This window comes from Podarcis tiliguerta, assembly GCF_965153285.1.
Source record: "Podarcis tiliguerta genome assembly, chromosome: 5".
In the NCBI taxonomy this organism is placed as follows: Eukaryota; Metazoa; Chordata; class Lepidosauria; order Squamata; family Lacertidae; genus Podarcis; species Podarcis tiliguerta.
In genome coordinates, this window is record NC_139538.1 from 92,312,805 (window position 1) to 92,330,839 (window position 18,035).

General features: G+C 45.1%; 1 protein-coding gene across 2 annotated transcripts in view; it reads right to left on the reverse strand.

Moving 5' to 3' along the window:
* VWF (von Willebrand factor) overlaps positions 1 to 11,531 on the reverse strand; it is a 157,937-nt gene extending 146,406 nt beyond the window's left edge. For both annotated transcript variants that reach the window (XM_083440694.1, XM_083440695.1), the window contains exons 1-5: positions 11,313 to 11,531; positions 8,829 to 8,883; positions 4,877 to 5,014; positions 2,200 to 2,302; positions 1,903 to 2,111 (exon numbers count right to left, since the gene is read on the reverse strand). In XM_083440694.1, coding sequence (XP_083296820.1) covers positions 1,903 to 2,111; positions 2,200 to 2,302; positions 4,877 to 5,014; positions 8,829 to 8,883 — 505 coding nt within the window. In that variant the 5' untranslated portion in view covers positions 11,313 to 11,531. The remainder of the gene's footprint in view (positions 1 to 1,902; positions 2,112 to 2,199; positions 2,303 to 4,876; positions 5,015 to 8,828; positions 8,884 to 11,312) is intronic.
* Positions 11,532 to 18,035: the final 6,504 nt, after the last annotated feature.

The window sequence follows — 18,035 nt, forward strand, 5'->3', positions numbered from 1 at the left end:
AGTAAGGAGGGAAAGGATTTGCTGAACAAACAATAGCATTGGAATACAAAGGAGGGAGGTGTGGGGAAGTCCAAGAAACAAGCTAAAGCAAGAAATGTTTTGAAAGATGAAATTGTTTTTTTTTTTAATTGTTGTTATTTTTTGTATTTGTTTTTATTTGGTATTGTTTTTTCTTTTCTTTTTTCCGTTTGTATTACATTGTGAAAATCTTAATAAATATTATATATATAAAAAAAGGAATCTGCAGCTGTCCCTTGTAGGCGTCAAACCTGCCACTTTGGTGTTAATCAGCACCATCCTCTAACCGACTGAGCTAATATTTAGTTCTGAGCAAATTGCTCTGGTTTGCAATTGCTCCGTGGGAGTTTTCACGCATGAAACTTAAATATACAGTGGTATCTCGGGTTAAGTACTTAATTTGTTCTGGAGGTCTGTACTTAACCTGAAACTGTTCTTAACCTGAAGCACTACTTTAGCTAGTGGGGCCTCCTGCTGCTGCCACACCACCGGAGCACGATTTCTGTTCTCATCCTGAAGCAAAGTTCTTAACCTGAAGCACTATTTCTGGGTTAGCGAAGTCTGTAACCTGAAGCGTATGTAACCCGAGGTATCACTGTACTAGAAGACATGCCAAAAGAACTGATTAAAGAGGACGTTGATCATAATGTTGGGATAAGTAGGAGCCAGAATTATTTCCAAGGATGAATCCTGCCAGGTGAATCTTATCTTCTTTAAAAATTGTTATTGGATTACTAGTTTGGGTTACTCGTGTACTAGATTGTGGGCATACAGTGGACTACATCTGACAAAGTTTGCCAGGATATTTTGGTTAGCAAACTAAGCAATAACACCATTGGGTGGATTCAGAACTGGTAAAAAAACAACAACTCTACCCTGAGTGCTCATTAATGGCCCCTTATCAAAGTAGGGATATGTTTCAAGGAAGTACTGGAGTCCTCATACTTTCCAGTTGTAGAGTCCATTTTCTGCATGAAGCAAGACCAAGGCCCATTCCTTGGCATCTCAACTTGAAAGGGCCTAAGGACCTCAGGAAGCTGAGCTGAGCCAGACCCTTGGCCTGAGATCTTGGAGGGCTCCTGCCAGGTCAAGTAAATAACACTGGGACCACGGACCCCACACACTTCACAAACATAAATGGAAGTGTAAATGGATTTGAACGTGAGCCAGCCAGTCCACCTACAATAATTTCACCTCAGCTGGGGGAGCTCACTTGGTTGCCTTAAGCAAGACAACATTCTCTCAGTCTTGGTACTCCCATCTGCAACTTGAATATTGTAATACTGATGTACCAAGCTGGATAGGAAAGACTGCTGAGAATAACTCTGAATACTTTCTTATATTTTTTTAAAAAAACAATAGAAAAGGTAAAAGGTAGTATTATCAGCTAATTTACTTTGTTGCTTCAAGGTAAAGGGATCCCTGACCGTTAGGTCCAGTCGCGGACGACTCTGGGGTTGCGGCGCTCATCTCACTTTACTGGCCGAGGCAGCCGGCATACAGCTTCCGGGTCATCTGGCCAGCATGACTAAGCCGCTTCTGGCGAACCAGAGCAGCACATGGAAACACTGTTTACCTTCCCGCCGGAGTGGTACCTATTGATTTACTTGCACTTTGACGTGCTTTTGAACTGCTAGCTTGGCAGGAGCAGGGACCGAGCAACGGGAGCTCACCCCATTGTTGGGATTCGAACCGCCGACCTTCTGATCGGCAAGCCCTAGGCTTGAGAAGAACTCTGAACACTTTCATACACACACACACACACACACTATCGAAAAGGTAAAAGGTAGTATTATCAGCTAATTTACTTCGCTGCTTCAAGTATACTTGAAAGAAAACCATGCCAAACTGTCCAAATCTCTCCTGAATAATGATGAACCTCACCTTCTTGTGTCATGAAATCATCTTCACCAAAGCTATTCAAGTTGCCACAGAGTCCACAGGTCTTATTGTAGTGCTTGTCCGCAAGGATTATATGAATGTTTCCACTGATATCAGCCTTCACCACAAAGCCATGTTCTTCACTGGATAACTTATAATAACCTGCCTCCATTTCTATAAATACTCCATTGGAGGCATGAGGTATTGAAATCCTATGATTAGAGAAACAAAGATTCCTAACTATAGGATGCAGAGAAAAAGGCATTCTTCACAATTCGTTGCCACTATCAAAATCTTTACCTTCCATCACCTTGAGTCACCGTGCCGTCTAAAAACAAATGAATATCAAAATATTCTCCGAGGTACAGAGAAATACTGTTTCTTTTTCCATTCTGGTAATCGCCTGGAAAGAAACAAGATGTTATGAGTTTTCTCCCTTCAGAAATGACGCTTGGCTTTTTTAAGAAGTACAGAAAGACCTTAAGACCAGCCCCATACTTTTCCCTCATGTGCCCATTCACTCAACTTGAACTTGGGCTTAGCATACTGGTTTTGTTTATGGCACTTAGTATGTAGAAATCTATAACACAGCTGTCTTCTGAGTTCTCCCCGAGAGCTGAGGGAGATGCCAGAGCCCTTACCATTGCCTGAGACCATCCGGCAATCATGGCCTCATGCCAACATGACTGATCTTGCATACAGAAGCTGAGGGGTGATAACAGGGTGCTGCTCCTGTTTGTACAAAAGCCCATTTTAGAAGTAAGCAATCCCAGGGGAAGCAGAGTGACGCTCCAGCCTGGCGTGGCCATGATCCCACAGCGAGGGTGGGCCTTTGTCCATCGTCTGAGTCGCGCTCAGAAACAAAGAATACAGCCACCATGTCAGGGAACTGCCATCGGAGCTGGAGGCGGAGAGGAGGCTCCAGAGGGATGGCGGAGAGGGTCCCAGTAGGGAGAGAGGTAGCCCATCCGCTGGGGAAGGAAATCAGAGTAACACCAGTGGAGAAGGGGGGGGGAGATGGGGGAATCGGAGAGGTGGCTCCAGGACTCCTCGCCGGAGACCAGCGGAGAGGGCACATGTACTCCGCTGCCCACACCCACTGTGCGCAGAAGACTTCCGCACAGGCAAAGTAGGAGGAGACTAGGCGTCAAACAGCTTCTACGCTGGAAGAGGTTCAAGAAACGCCCACTGACGGATTCTGCCAGCAACTGAGGCAGCCACGGAACTTGGGGCTGTCCAGACAGAAAGGGTTCAACCAGGCAACCTAGCCAGGAGTAACGGCAACTTACACACGAGCAACACCCAGAACCATTACACACCATCTAAGTGAATGCCCTGTTTTGCTGTTTAATTCCTGATTTCACTTTGGAAACATTATCCAAGTGCAACACCACTAAAATGACGATTGCGCACTAATTAACCTTTAATTATTTCCATTTAGTCAAAACCATTTCAGAACTTTGTTACATTTTCGGTTAGGCCCATTATACCGCTAAACCTCAGTAAATGGAATTGTGTCATTGTCAAAGTGGACAATGATTTATGTTTTCAAAATACTGAACATAGAGGGATATATGCCAGGAAATCTTTACTGGCCGCCATTCCCTCCAGCTGTTTTGGGACTACAATTCCCATCATCCCTGTCCACTGGTCCTGTTAGCTAGGGATGATGGGAGCTGTAGTCCCAAAACAGCAAAAGGGCCAAGTTTGGCTAGCACATGCCTACTGTCTGTCTGAGACTGCTTGTCTCTTCTTCAAGTTTTATGGGCTTGTCAGGATAGCACCAGTGCAATACTGATATTCCCAAGGCAGTCTCTTCTTGCATGGAGCCTCTTTGGAATCGTGCCCCATTTCTTCAGGGAGGGGCTGAGGACTAAAGAAAAAGAGCTTGAAGCTGGAATGCAGGCAGCAACGAAATAAATCCTGGGCTTTTGCAGGATTTGGTTGGCAAGAAGCAGTCTTGAGGATCCAAGGACACACATTTTGCTCTTCGAGAAATGATGGTCTTTCAAGGCTAGCCTTGCTTGTTCCTCCAAAACCACAACTTGCTTGTCATAATCCCCCATGTCCGTCTTCTCACAAAGAAATTGTCCCTGTAAAAAGCTAGGTTGTTCAGCGAAGTGAAGGAACATGACACGCTTTTAAGTGATGTAAAAGCTTGCATATTCACTTTTTAGTGCCCCAAGAATTGAAAAAAATTCATATATAATGCCTGCCCAAACAGGGCTTATCCTACTATTAGGCAGAACATGCCAGGGTGCTGTCATGGTTTACATTGTTGAATTAGGACCTGGGAAATGGGTTTAAATTCCCACTCAGCAATAGAGCTCAATGGGAGACATTGAACCATTGAACCTCTCTACCTAATTTACCTCAAAGAGCTGTTGAGAAGATGGAGAAGTAGAGGAGACCCATGTATTCCATTTCTAACCCCTTTGGAGGAGGGTTGGGATAGAAATAGACAGCAACAGATAGGTGGCAATGAAGTGATGGCAGACAGAGCTGGTTGTGCCCTGCCCCCCTCACCTAGCCTGCTGCCCTCAGACACAGTGGCAGCTGCATTCCCATCGCCAGTGAGATTCAGCTGTCGGTCCAGAAGGCCTCCACAAATGGAAGTGAGGGCACCATCTTAGACCTTTGCCCCAGGTAGCAAAATGTCGTGAGCCAGGTTATGGAAGTGGAATACAAATTGCCCACCTCTTGGCTTGGAAGCCAACAGTCTTGCTGCACAATTTGGACAGCAATTCCTGCCTCCACCTGTCTCATGCTGCCGCCCCCACCCCACACACTTCACAAACATCTGCCACAAGGCTGGAAAAGGTAGAAAAGCCTATTGGCTAGATGTTAAAATCCAGAGAACAAAGTGATTACAGACACCCAGATAACTAGATTGTTAGATTTCGTTTACACCTGACTATCAACCACAATTGTGTCCGTGCAAACAAGTTTGTTCATTCAGAATCCAGTTTAGACTCACCCAAGAGTGAGAAGGATCTCGTGTGACAGTCTCCAGCAAGCAGATAACTGCAGTCACCGGCAAAATCATACAAAGATTCATCGAATGTTTTAATGTGGTGATCTCCAAAAAGGCTACATTGTGCAAAAGGTTGAACATCTGCAAGAGAGAAAAAAATAATGATATAGCATTTCCAAAATGTTGAAGTGCAAATCTTGAGGGATGGCTGTGTTTCAGTTTGCATATTGAAACAGTGCTAATTTAACTCATTGTCCTTGCCATCCAGCAAACACAAGACTGTGCAAATTTCTCTCATACTAATCAATTGTACAACAATAAAGGTAAAGGGACCCCTGACCTTTAGGTCCAGTCGCGGACGACTCTGGGGTTGCGGGGCTCATCTCACTTTACTGGCCAAGGGAGCCGGCATTTGTCTGCAGACAGCTTCCGGGTCATATGGCCAGCATGACTAAGCCACTTCTGGCGAAACCAGAGCAGCGCACAGAAATGCTGTTTACCTCCCCCCCCCCCCGAGCGGTACCTATTTATCTACTTGCACTTTGAGGTGCTTTCAAACTGCTAGGTTGGCAGGAGCAGGGACCAAAGAATGGGAGTTCACCCTGTCGCAGGGATTCGAACCAAAGACCTTCTGATCGGCAAGCCCTAGGCTCTGTGATTTAGACCACAGTGCCACCCGGGTCACTTGTACAACAATAGTTGAGCTAATATCAGGGTGAATAATCTGGATTCAGAATTCTTTGATCTTGGCACGGGAAGTTGAGAGATAAGATAAAGATAAAATTTTATTCGAATTAGCCAATGGCTATAGCAACAGTAAAATATTACAGTATACGCAGAAAAGGAAGTTTGATATGAGCACAATTTAAAGTCCTGAATCAGCCATCAGTTAGTGGCCCTTATTCCGATTGTCCCTGCTATGAACCTAGCAACCTTTGCTGCTATCTGCTCATTTTGATCTGATAGAAGAAAGGGCATTGTGGCAGTGGTTGAGCACCCTGGGATGGTCAGTATGAGCGGGGTGATGATCTTGTTCCTCAGGTCTTTGTAGAGAGTGCAAGACAGGAGGACGTGTGCCGCTGTTTCGGTGCTACCGTCTCCACAGGGGCAAAGACGTTTCTCAGGTGGAATCTTTTGGAATTGACCCTCAAGTACCGCAGATGGAAAAACACCCAGTCTTGCAAGCGTAAAAGCATGTCTGTATTTTGGGATAATAAGTTTGTACAGATATGGGGCCAGAGAATCAAAATGGAGAGGTGGAAAATGAACATACCAAGGGCAAAATTTCCTTATAGTGGCCAGGTCGTTCTGATGCTCGATAGGAAGTTGAGAGACATGTCCACAGTTGCTGCTCATATACATATCCTCAGTGAAGCTTTTTGCATAGGTAATATGTGAGTTCAGGCAGGTGAAGTTGATCCACAGGTTTGAGGGTAACGTCCCCTTCAAGGCCACTGAGCCACATTTTGTGGTTCCCCAGCCAAGGATAGTGAGAATTGCACTGGTACCAAATTAACAGGGACCCCTGACCATTATGTCCAGTTGCAGATGATTCTGGTGTTGCGGCACTCATCTCTCTTTACTGGCCGAGGGAGTCGGCGAACAGCTTCCAGGTCATGTGGCCAGCATGACTAAGCCATTTCTGGCGAACCAGAGCAGTGCACAGAAACGCCGTTTACCTTCCCGCTGGAGTGGTACCTATTTATCTACTTGCACTTTGACGTGCTTTCAAACTGCTAGGTTGGCAGGAGCAGGGACCGATCAACGGGAGCTCACCCCGTTGTGGGGATTCGAACCACCGACATTCCGATTGGCAAGTCCTAGGCTCTGTGGTTTAACCCACAGCGCCACCCACATCCCTTGTCTATCAAATATAGTCTTAGATTAATTTAACTCGCCTGCCTGCACTGGTACCAAATTAACAAAATCAACCTCATCAAAAGAACTGAACACCTTACAGTGTGAAGAAGGCAAAAAAGAGCAGTGCCAAGTGCCAAGCAGGAGCTGCCCTCCCCCCCCCCCGGCAAAAATATTCTACTCAGCCCCAGAAAAGGCAGCAACAGAAGCCCCCACTGTAAAGTGGGTGCCGGAGGGTTGTGCAATGAGGAGGAGGAAGTGGGCAGCCTGAAATGCAGGGTTGCACTGCCCCCTCTTCATTGGGTATTCCAAAAGCAATGACAAACCTAGACAGCGTCTTAAAAAGCAGAGACATCACCTTGCCAACAAAGGTCCGTATAGTTAAAGCTATGGTTTCCCCAGTTGTGATGTATGGAAGTGAGAGCTGGACCATAAAGAAGGCTGGTCGCCGAAGACTTGATGCTTTTGAATTCTGGTGCTGGAGGAGACTCTTGAGAGTCCCATGGACTGCAAGAAGATCAAACCTCTCCATCCTGAAGGAAATCAGCCCTGAGTGCTCACTGGAAGGACAGATCGTGAAGCTGAGGCTCCAATACTTTGGCTACCTCATGAGAAGAGAAGACTCCCTGGAAAATAACCTGATGTTGGGAAAGATGGAGGGCACAAGGAGAAGGGGACGACAGAGGATGAGATGGTTGGACAGTGTTCTCGAAGCTACCAGCATGAGTTTGACCAAACTGCGGGAGGCAGTGGAAGACAGAAGTGCCTGGCGTGCTCTGGTCCAGGGGGTCATGAAGAGTCAGACACGACAAACGACTAAACAACAACAACAACAAACCTTTTGGCCAAAAATCTACCTCCGTCTGGAAGAGACCAAAATGAGCCTCTTCTGAGGAGGAGGGGGTGAGAATGCCATTGTCAACAGGAGCCCTAAAAGCAATGCAAAACTTTTCCTTTGTAGCATGGCCAGCTGTGCTACAGAAGATGGCTCAGAGGGAAGAGAATCTTGAAGTTACCACTTGTTCGTTGATGGGCAGTCGCTCCCAGCATCTTTCTGCAGGGATTGGCTGTGTGATGGTGTTTCCTACAGGGTTGTGCAGCCAATTCAGTGGGCTTTGAGTCACTGCCTATCAGCTGGTAGGTGATGGCATCAAGCCTGCTGGCATTCCTCATACTGGGCAGGGGTCGGCTGAGCTAGCACGTACCCTATGGGAATTGTGCACCAGAAGCTGGCCTATCTGCCCCACACCTGGCATCACATATGACAAGAGGTGTGGGGCAGGTCACATGGTCTGGGGAAAGCAGCCTCAGGGGTTGTATAGGGGCCTCTGTCAGGCTAGTGAGATCCACAGTCTCCACACCCTGAAGGACAAGGAAGGGTAAACATAATAGAGGAAGCGATAGGATTGGCCACTGAATTGCCCTATGCTGGTTGGGTTTGCACTGCTTTTGCACTGATGTTTTCTCAAAGGGAAAGGAGCAGCAGAAAAAGGGAAGAAAATAAAAGGACAATGGTTTGATGGCTGCACCTTCTGGGTGATCAGTAAAAAGTGAGTAAACTAGGATAGTGATTCTGGACTAAAAACCTGGTGTGGGAGCAGCTAGCACATCTCAAAAACCGCTAGCCTCTTCTCTTTCACACAAAAAAGGCATCTCCATCCCTAGAAGTTCTTTTTCCCTGCTGGCAATCGCCTTCTAGAAGTGTCTCCAGAGCAACAGATTTCTCCTAGCTTATATAGCCAAGGATAATAGATCTGGCCAGGGGCTATACACTTAGCTACAGAACAGGTTTAACCATTTTAGCAGTCCTCCTCTTCTCCTGACCCCAGTCTCACAGTAATAGATTAGAATACGGTTAGAAGGGACCCCAAGAGTCATTTAGTTCAATCACATAATAATATGTGTCTGCCTTATCCTCATTTCAGACCACCAGCCCATTTAGCTCATCCTTGTCTGCTCTGTGGCTCAGTGTGAATAAGCCCAAAGGTATGCACTTGGTATGGAGATGGTTTTCTCAATGAAATTGTTGATCCCTTGTTATGTTTCGGCAAGAACGCCAGGACAAAAAATGCAGGGCGTGAATTATAAACTTTCTTACCTAGTGCTGAGACAGGCAGAACTAACAAGAGCAGCAGCACTGTAGAGCCTATCATCTAAAAAAGAAACGCAACAGAGTTATTAGAAGTTTCCCCCACCCCTTAATGTATCAAGCTGTAGAGACAACAGTACAAACAGTGAACAGCTTATGCACATTTTAGTTATATTGAGCATGATCTAGCCAAAGTAAATGCTTTGAGTTCAATAGGATTAAAACAGGATTGAAGTCAATGGGTCTTTAAAGTGCATAGCCATGCAGTACAACCCTACACATATTTACAAAGAAGCAAATCTTGTTGGATTAAATGGGATTTATTGCCATGAGAGTGTGCATAGGGTTTTAGGCTTAATCAAATCCCGTTGATTCTTTTTATATTCATTGGCATTCTATTTCTCCTCCATTTGTGAAGGATATCTGGACCCCCAAAATGTGATTTATGAATTGGTCTCTTTCCTCCACCCCGCCCCCAAGCTATATCCAAAAAAAATACATGCTTTGGATTTATTACAAAATATGTATAGGGATGACTTTCTATGGCTTACAACCAGGCATCTTCAGAGTCATGCAGTGACATGAGACAGATGTGTGTGTTGTTCACAATTGCACCAGTTACTCCTGCCCCCCCCCATCACACCCAATCTTTATTCATTGGACTGGATCTGCACTGGATTCTACGCACAAACTCTGCAATGCATGTAGGTGCTTGTATCCAGCCCTTAGAAAATGAAGTGTGCATTCAGAACTTATGCCTGTTGGAGTGTGCACATGCAGACAGCACTGGGGTGGTGTCAATGGCCATGATCCTGCCCTCCCAGCCCCCAAATATAACTAAATGTGCTTTGTGTAGCCATCTACGCAGGGCTTCAAAAACCAGATTATTTATGGACCTATTGCAGGAAGAAATATCAAGAATGCTGCCCCAACAGACACAATGAACTACACATGCTTTCAAATACAGGAAGCTAATAGACTTTAACCAACCTGGAGTGAATATGGATAAGCATTTACCAACTAGTAACTTCTCACAGAGTGTACGTAACCAGTTGGTAGCAAGCAGCCAAGTGTTGGGAAGATTTTTTTACCACTCCTTTCTCCCCCAGATTTCTGAGCAAGTGCAAAAGCATGGTAATATTTTCCTTATCTCTTGGCAGAATTATACAAAGTGGTTTATGAAGTCATTACATGCCCAGTGTAGTAAGTTATCCTGTAGCCAATGCTTCGGTTTGTATGTGTCCCAATGAAACTGGTATAACAGCCCAGCCAAGCTACCACATGCTAACTGCGCTGGTGCAATGCAAACACTTTTTTGGGCAGGTTTGGGGAAAGGGAGGGGGAAATATGCAGTTGATTGAATTATGTCATCAGTTACATGGAATGAATTCCCACATGTCTAATTTCCCTAATACCAGTGAAACATAAATTTGGTGTATGCATGTATGGAAAATTAAACAAGAACATTTGAAAAAGCATGTCTCATTCAGCAATAGCAAAGACAACAACAGAATCACAATACTGTAGTACCCCAATGGTACTAGCAAGTGGATGGATTCCTCGCAGATGAGATGCCAGGCTGCATGTAATAAGTTTCCCAAACTATCCACCACAAGGTTCTATGAGAGTATAGCTTCAGAATATTATTAATGACTGGGTCCCCAAAGGATCAGTGAAATTTGATGGACAGGCTCCCATTCTGGGTGCTAGTAGAGAAAAAAATGTCTGCAATTGGTCCAACTTAAAAGTCTAAATGTGATCTTAAAAAAGAACAGTTGAGAGTAAAATCAACTGGAGCATCTTATATTTTGTGTAACAAGTCAGTTCAATGTCACAGTATATTCTGTATCATCACAACCACCCAATGAGATAAAGCCAGACTGAGATGGGGTCGTTCTCCAGGCCATCCAATCTGCTTTACCTCTAAGCTGCAATACGAACCCAGGTCCTCAAACGTACAGCAGTTACCGTATTTTTCGCTCTATAAGACGCACCAGACCACAAGACGCACCTAGTTTTTGGAGGAGAAAAACAATTAAAAAAAATCCCTCTTGCTGTTCTGGCTTCTGTGATAGCTGTGCAGCCTGCATTCGCCCCATAAGATGCACACACATTTCCCCTTACTTTTTAGGAGGGAAAAAGTGAGTCTTATAGAGCAAAAAATACGGTACTCCTTGCATCAGAGACATTCTAGAACTCTAAAATTTTCACAACCCTTAAGTACACACATGCACTTCCATATTTTAATTTAAGCTTGCTTTTTGCCTTTTGCCCATTTCTGATTCCATGAATATTTCTTTTGACTACCCACATAAAATAAAGCCTGAACAACCCAGATGGCAAACAAGTATCAGTTTTCTAAACATTTGTCTGTTGTAAATTCCTTCCTAACATTTATAAAGGGTCCACTTAATTATTTTCAACCGATGGACCTACACTCTGCTGCTGCATCAATGATAATCACAAAATCTGCTGAAATAATAATATAGATACCTTTGCTTCTGTGCAAAATTTAAATTGCCCATCAACAATGTGCTTCTCTAATGATTGAAGCTAGACTCCTGAAGGTCCTTAAGCCTCCTCTCCTTTAGAAGGCCACATTGGAATGGCCTCGGTGGGCTATTTGTTCCTGTTATATAAGCCAGGAACTCTTGTTCACCAAAGGGAAAAGATAAAGGGTGACGGTTGCTTCCGCCAGATTTGCAACACAATGGTGCAACCAGGAAAATCAGTTGCCTTAATGGCTAAAAAATAACAATGAAGGGAAGTCGTATTAAATATCTTTACAAGACAGATAAACCTTTGAAACGATGTGTGCGTCTCTGTGTGCGTGAGCATAAAAGGCCGGGAGACGTTTTGCTTATGCGCTGCAAATGAGACTTTACAGCCAGTTGGTGGGAAGGAGTGAAATAATAGATTTGGTTATATTGGAAAGCAATACCTTGCTTCCTGACAGTAGAAGAGTGACAGCTTCCAAATAAGACGATGATTGACGCTTATTTCTAAAGAGCTGACAGCTTTTCTGGAGAATAAAAACAGAAGTGGGGCCAATTGACACCTTGCCACTCCCAAGTCAGTAAGTTGGCGTCCTTGGTAATTAGAACTTGTCCTACTGCTTAATCTAACCCAGTAACAGGGACACAACCATTCAAGGTCTCAGGCAGAAGGCTTTCCCAGCCTCGTTGCCTGTCTTCCTTTTAACTAGGTGACCTGGAGACTGAATCTGGGACTTAATGGAAGCCACTAAGAATTGAATGGATGCGGGTGGCGCTGTGGGTTAAACCACAGAGCCTAGGGCTTGCCGATCAGAAGGTCAGCGGTTCAAATCCCCGCGACGGGGTGAGCTTCCGTTGCCCCATACTTCCTTGGTGAACTCTTCCTGGATTCACTAGAAGAAAGTTGAGTCTTAAGTGGAGCATACTCGCAACCACTGGGCATTATAGCATCTGTGGGTTAAACCACAGAGCCTAGGACTTGCCGATCAGAAGGTCGGCGGTTTGAATCCCCGCGACGGGGTGAGCTCCCATTGCTCAGTCCCTGCTCCTGCCAACCTAGCAGTTCGAAAGCATGCCAAAAAGTGCAAGTAGATAAATAGGTACCGCTCCAGCGGGAAGGTCAACGGTGTTTCCGTGCACTGCTCTGGTTCGCCAGAAGTGGCTTAGTCATGGTGGCCACATGACCCGGAAGCTGTACGCCGGCTCCCTCAGCCAATAAAGTGAGTTGAGCACCGCAACCCCAGAGTCATCCACGACTGGACCTAACTGTCAGGGGTCCCTTTACCTTTACTAAGAATTGAACCTGTACCTGTCACCTTAGCCCAACTCCTGCCTGTTTCTAGGAAAACAGTCAGTTTGGCTCCTTCCTTTCAAAAAGGCAATGTGTAGCTAGACTTTAGGAATAAGGTATACAGTGACTTGTTCACGGAACACGCAACTTTGAATTTTATACTTAAAAATATATGTAACCTATTATTATTATTTTATAAAATTTATATAATGCTTGTTTGTAGAAATAAAATCTCAAAGCGGTTTAGACACGAGGTGATTGCGTCAAATTGGAACAGTCCCTCATGGCAGATGTTGAAAATGGGTTAGCTCTTTTTTTCCAGGGATCACCAACCTTTTTAAACTCGTGGGCACATTTCAGATTTTAACAGAGTGTTAGGAACCTGTTACAAAATGGCTGTCCTGGAATGGCATGGCAAAACACAAAATTAGAGAAATAACTAGAGCTGGGCAATGTATTGTTACATCGTCAGAAACCGGTTTGAAGTCCACATCGTGGTAACAGTCATAAACATGGTGATATATCACGAATCACGATGTGTGTGTGTGTTATGTAAAAAAAACCTGTGATGTGGTTCCCTGTTGCTCTGTACTGTAACAGTTGTAAGAATATGTTAAAGGTAAGTTTTAGACCCCTAAGTAGTAGCAATTTCCAGGACATTACTCCTTTACATCCTTATTTCAGACATCGTGATATATCGATATATCACGGTGTTTAGCTGGTGACACCTGAAGGGGTGTCTCCACCCCCATCGTTCAGCCCGGACACTGAGGTCCAGCTCCAAGGTCCTTCTGGCGGTTCCCTCACTGCAAGAAGTGAGGTTACAGGAAACCAGGCAGAGGGCCTTCTCGGTAGTGGTGCCCGCCCTGTGGAACGCCCTCCCATCAGATGTCAAGGAAATAAACAACTATCTGACATTTAGAAGACATCTGAAGTCAGCCCTGTTTAGAGACGTTTTTAATGTTTGATGTTATATTGTGTTTTTAATATTCTGTTGGGAGCTGCCCAGAGTGGCAGGGGAAACCCAGCCAGATAGGTGGGGCTAAATAAATAAATAAATAAATTATTATTATTATTAGATGCTGAAAGCCAGACGTTGCTTAGTCCTAGAAACAACCACCCCTAAGACAACCTTATGGGGCGTCATCTGTGCCCTGCTGGTCCAGATTATGCAGTCACACACTGATGCTGTTCTTGTCTAACAACAACAGGGAGCATTTTTAAGTACAGTGGTACCTCAGGTTACATACACTTCAGGTTACATACGCTTCAGGTTACACACTCCGCTAACCCAGAAATAGTGCTTCAGGTTAAGAACTTTGCTTCAGGATGAGAACAGAAATCGGGCTCTGGAGGCAGCGGGAGGTCCCATTAGCTAAAGTGGTGCTTCAGGTTAAGAAGAGTTTCAGGTAAAGAACGGACCTCCAGAATGAATTAAGTACTTAACCCGAGGTACCACTGTACCAGGAAAATATATTTAAGCTGGCCATACCACTCTTATTTCACATAAATAATTTCGAATGTGCCTACACATTTTGACCCACAACCTCCTTCCTAGGAGTGCTAGAAACTTAAAAGAAAAAGAAAGTTCAGAGTCTGTGACACATGCCCAAGGGCAGTGCTGGAAGCTTTTGTGGGTACAATGGCACCCACAGGAGCTGGGTTGGTGACCCCTGTCTTGCACGCCCAGTGGGAGTTCTGCTTTCATGAGCAATAAGGAGTCGCCTTCCAGTAAGTGCCCTCCCCCTGGCATAGGGTATATGCTGAGAATAGAGGGCTTCATTTGGTGTGACCTGCAGGGAGCATCATGTTGACCTGAAGGAAGCAGGGCCAGAGACCAATGGGGGTGGCAATGTAAAGCCCAACAATACTGCAGCTGGCCTGAGATGCAGGGCCAGGCTCTACCAGGCCTTGGCGTGCAGCTGCCAGAGCATCTGCTAGAAGACACCTTCAGAGGGGTGACCATGGAGCACCCACAGAGAAGGTAGGAAATGGGCAGTGCTGGCTGGATTTGGGTGGCAGGAGACAAACACCCAAGACAGGGGCACCTGGAAAATAAGCAGCTTTTGTCCAGTGGCAACATTCAGCAGCCAGGAGAAGAAAAGACATGGAAAGTGCTGGTTTTATTTTGATGACAGGGAAATATGGCCCAAGGCAGGAGCAGCGGGAAAGGTCACATTTTGGACAGCAAAATTCGACAGGGATAGCAAAATCGACAGCTGGTGGGGGAATGTTCAGAGGGGCACAGGTTGGCCACATGTGGTTTATTCTGCTACTTTTGTGCCAGGGTGATGGGAACAGCAATTCTAATTCGTAGGTCATTTTACCAAATGGAATCCCATTTCCTCTTGTGATTAAAGGTAAAGGGACCCCCTGACCATTAGGTCCAGTCGTGACTGACTCTGAGGTTGTGGCGCTCATCTCACTTTACTGGCCAAGGGAGCTTCCGGGTCATGTGGCCAGCATGACTAAGCCGCTTCTGGTGAATCAGAGCAGTGCACGGAAACGCCGTTTACCTTCCCGCCAGAGTGGTACCTGTTTATCTGCTTGCACTTTGACGTGCTTTTGAACTGCTAGGCTGGCAGGAACAGGGACCAAGCAACGGGAGCTCACCCTGTTGCGGGGATTCGAACCGCCAACCTTCTGATCGGCAAGTTCTAGGCTCTGTGGTTTAACCCACAGATACTATAATGCCCAGTGGTTGCAAGTATGTTCCACTTAAGACTCAACTTTCTTCTAGTGAATCCAGGAATAGTTCACCAAGGAAGTATGGGGCAACCTGTTCATTTATATAGATCTTTGTACCAACAACAGGAATTCATTGGCTCTTCAGTAACCTTGGCTGACCGAACAAAAAACAACAGATTCTTTGTAATCTCATGGAAAATTGGCAACTCCTCTGCAATACCAACACCCAGACTTTCAAAACTGCATTTTGAAAGCTGTCTATATTTAGAAAAAAATAAATATGTAAAAGGAAGGAGTAATAAATGAGCATCAAGTTGCACGATATTACTCATAAATACTACGTAAGAGTTATTGCACAGCAAATGGATTGTGCAAATATGTGCAAAGGAGTCATATATGAACATCAAGTAGCAGATTATTCATAAGTATTATGTAACGAGAGTTGCACAGCTACTTGCGGAAATTCCGCCTGGTACAAAAGACTTTCTAGGGCAATGGCAGTTGTCCTCTCCTGCTTCTACAATGGATCAAGGTTGTAGTCACAGCCAAGAACACTTTAACAAACCTCTGCCGGCAGATGGCTGCCTTTCTCCCTCACACTCTGCTCATGCGCCTTTGAACATTAGTTTGAAATACAAAATCTGGCAAATGATGATTTTTCTTAACCCTGAGATATCTAACAAGAAAAAGTCCACATGCTAAATCAGGTTTGTTTTCAGAAACATAGAACCAGGTCAGTAAAAGCCCCACCGGCAGGAGAGAAGGTGTGAGGAAATACAAAGGGGTGGGTGGGTTGTGTAGAGCTTCACATTTTGATAATCTAGCCAGTCCATAAAAGGATTCATGTTCCATACCCTCCAACATTTCTCCGATGAAAACAGAGATGTCCTATTCCATATTTTTATTTATACCCCACCCATCTGACTGGGTTGCCGCAGCCACTCTGGGCAGCTTCCAACATATATAAAAACATGATAAAACGTTAAACATTTTAAAGCTTTCCTGCCTTCAGATATCTTCCAAAGGTTGTATAGTTATCTCCTTGGCTTGGTGGGCTCATAACCCCATGCCCACCAACATTTCTCTGAGGAAAATAGGGAGGTCCTAAAGGAAAGCGGGTGGGGACGCGGGTGGCACTGTGGGTAAAAGCCTCAGCGCCTAGGGCTTGCCGATCGAAAGGTCGGCGGTTCGAATCCCCGTGGCGGGGTGCGCTCCCGTTGTTCGGTCCCAGCGCCTGCCAACCTAGCAGTTCGAAAGCAGGTAAACGGCGTTTCCGTGTGTGGCTCTGGCTCACCAGATGCAGCTTTGTCACGCTGGCCACGTGACCTGGAAGTGTCTGCGGACAGCTCTGGCCCTTGGCCTCTTTGAGTGAGATGGGCGCACAACCCTAGAGTCTGTCAAGACTGGCCCGTACGGGCAGGGGTACCTTTACCTTTAAAGGAAAGCGGGGCATTCCGGGATCAAATCAGGAACCAGGAAGGCTTCTGTAAATCTGGGGCTGTCCCTGGAAAACAGGGACACTTGGAAGGTCAGGTGTTCCTTTAACACAGAAGAAATAGTTTTCAGCAAGTTCAGCCTTTTTTCATGCCTACACGACAGGTTTCTCCTGCTGCTGCACAGCTTTTATGTCTACAAGAACCTTGTCCTCCTTTGCACTGCCTAACCCCCAGTTCTGCTACTTCCCTATATAACTTTATCCAGAATTTAAAGATATTTTCTTAACAAGTTACCACTGTCTTTATCCCTCCCTCCCCAAAGGCACGGCTTTCAGATAAATGAATAATTCTTCCTCCAGCACAGAGTTCCTGTTGAGCTCTTTTCACTTCATAGTGAAGCAGACAGCTGCTTTGTAAATAAATAGACTCCCCACCCCGCCGTGGAAATCACACGGCCCTTTTTCTGATGCTGTGGCTTACCCTAGTACAAGACGGTGCATGTTACTCATTGTGATGGATGATAAAGTCTTGAGACATTCACTGGTCCTAGATAGAACAATTGGTGCAATTATTGCATTTCTCCCTCTAGGTAATTTTGAATGAAGAGTCTTTTTTTCTGGCTCTATATAACTTCCCCAAATCTTCTTTTCGATCCATAACTCATGAAGTTAATCTCATGAACTCTGATCACCATCTGACCTTTTAACGTTCTGCACTTTATTTTTAAGATTCGGGACCACAAATCTCAACACACAACTAAGTATGTATCTCCTTTTAAAGGAAGATGAGCCAAACATGCAAGTCCATTCATACATATATTTAAGTCTAGTTTCCACAGACAAATGGTACAGAGATTACAGACAGAAGTATTTTGTAAGACCTGGCACTCTGCCACTCTGGTGCTATTTGCGTGATCATGGTGACTCTACTTTTTGGAAATGCTGCATTGCAGGGTGGGAAACTGCTGGTCATGTTTGTTGTGTGATAGCATAGGATACCATAATCTCTCTCTCCATTTGCTGCTGGTGCATGCGCCATCCTTCCTTACAGCTAGGCAACTGGAGTACTGTGTCCAGTTCTGGGCACCACAGTTCAAGAAGGACACTGACAAACTGGAACGTGTCCAGAGGAGGGCAACCAAAAATGGTCAAAGGCCTGGAAACGATGCCTTATGAGGAACGCTAAGGGAGCTGGGCATGTTTAGCCTGGAGAAGAGGAGGTTAAGGGGTGATATGATAGCCATGTTCAAATATATAAAAGGATGTCATATAGAGGAGGGAGAAAGGTTGTTTTCTGCTGCTCCAGA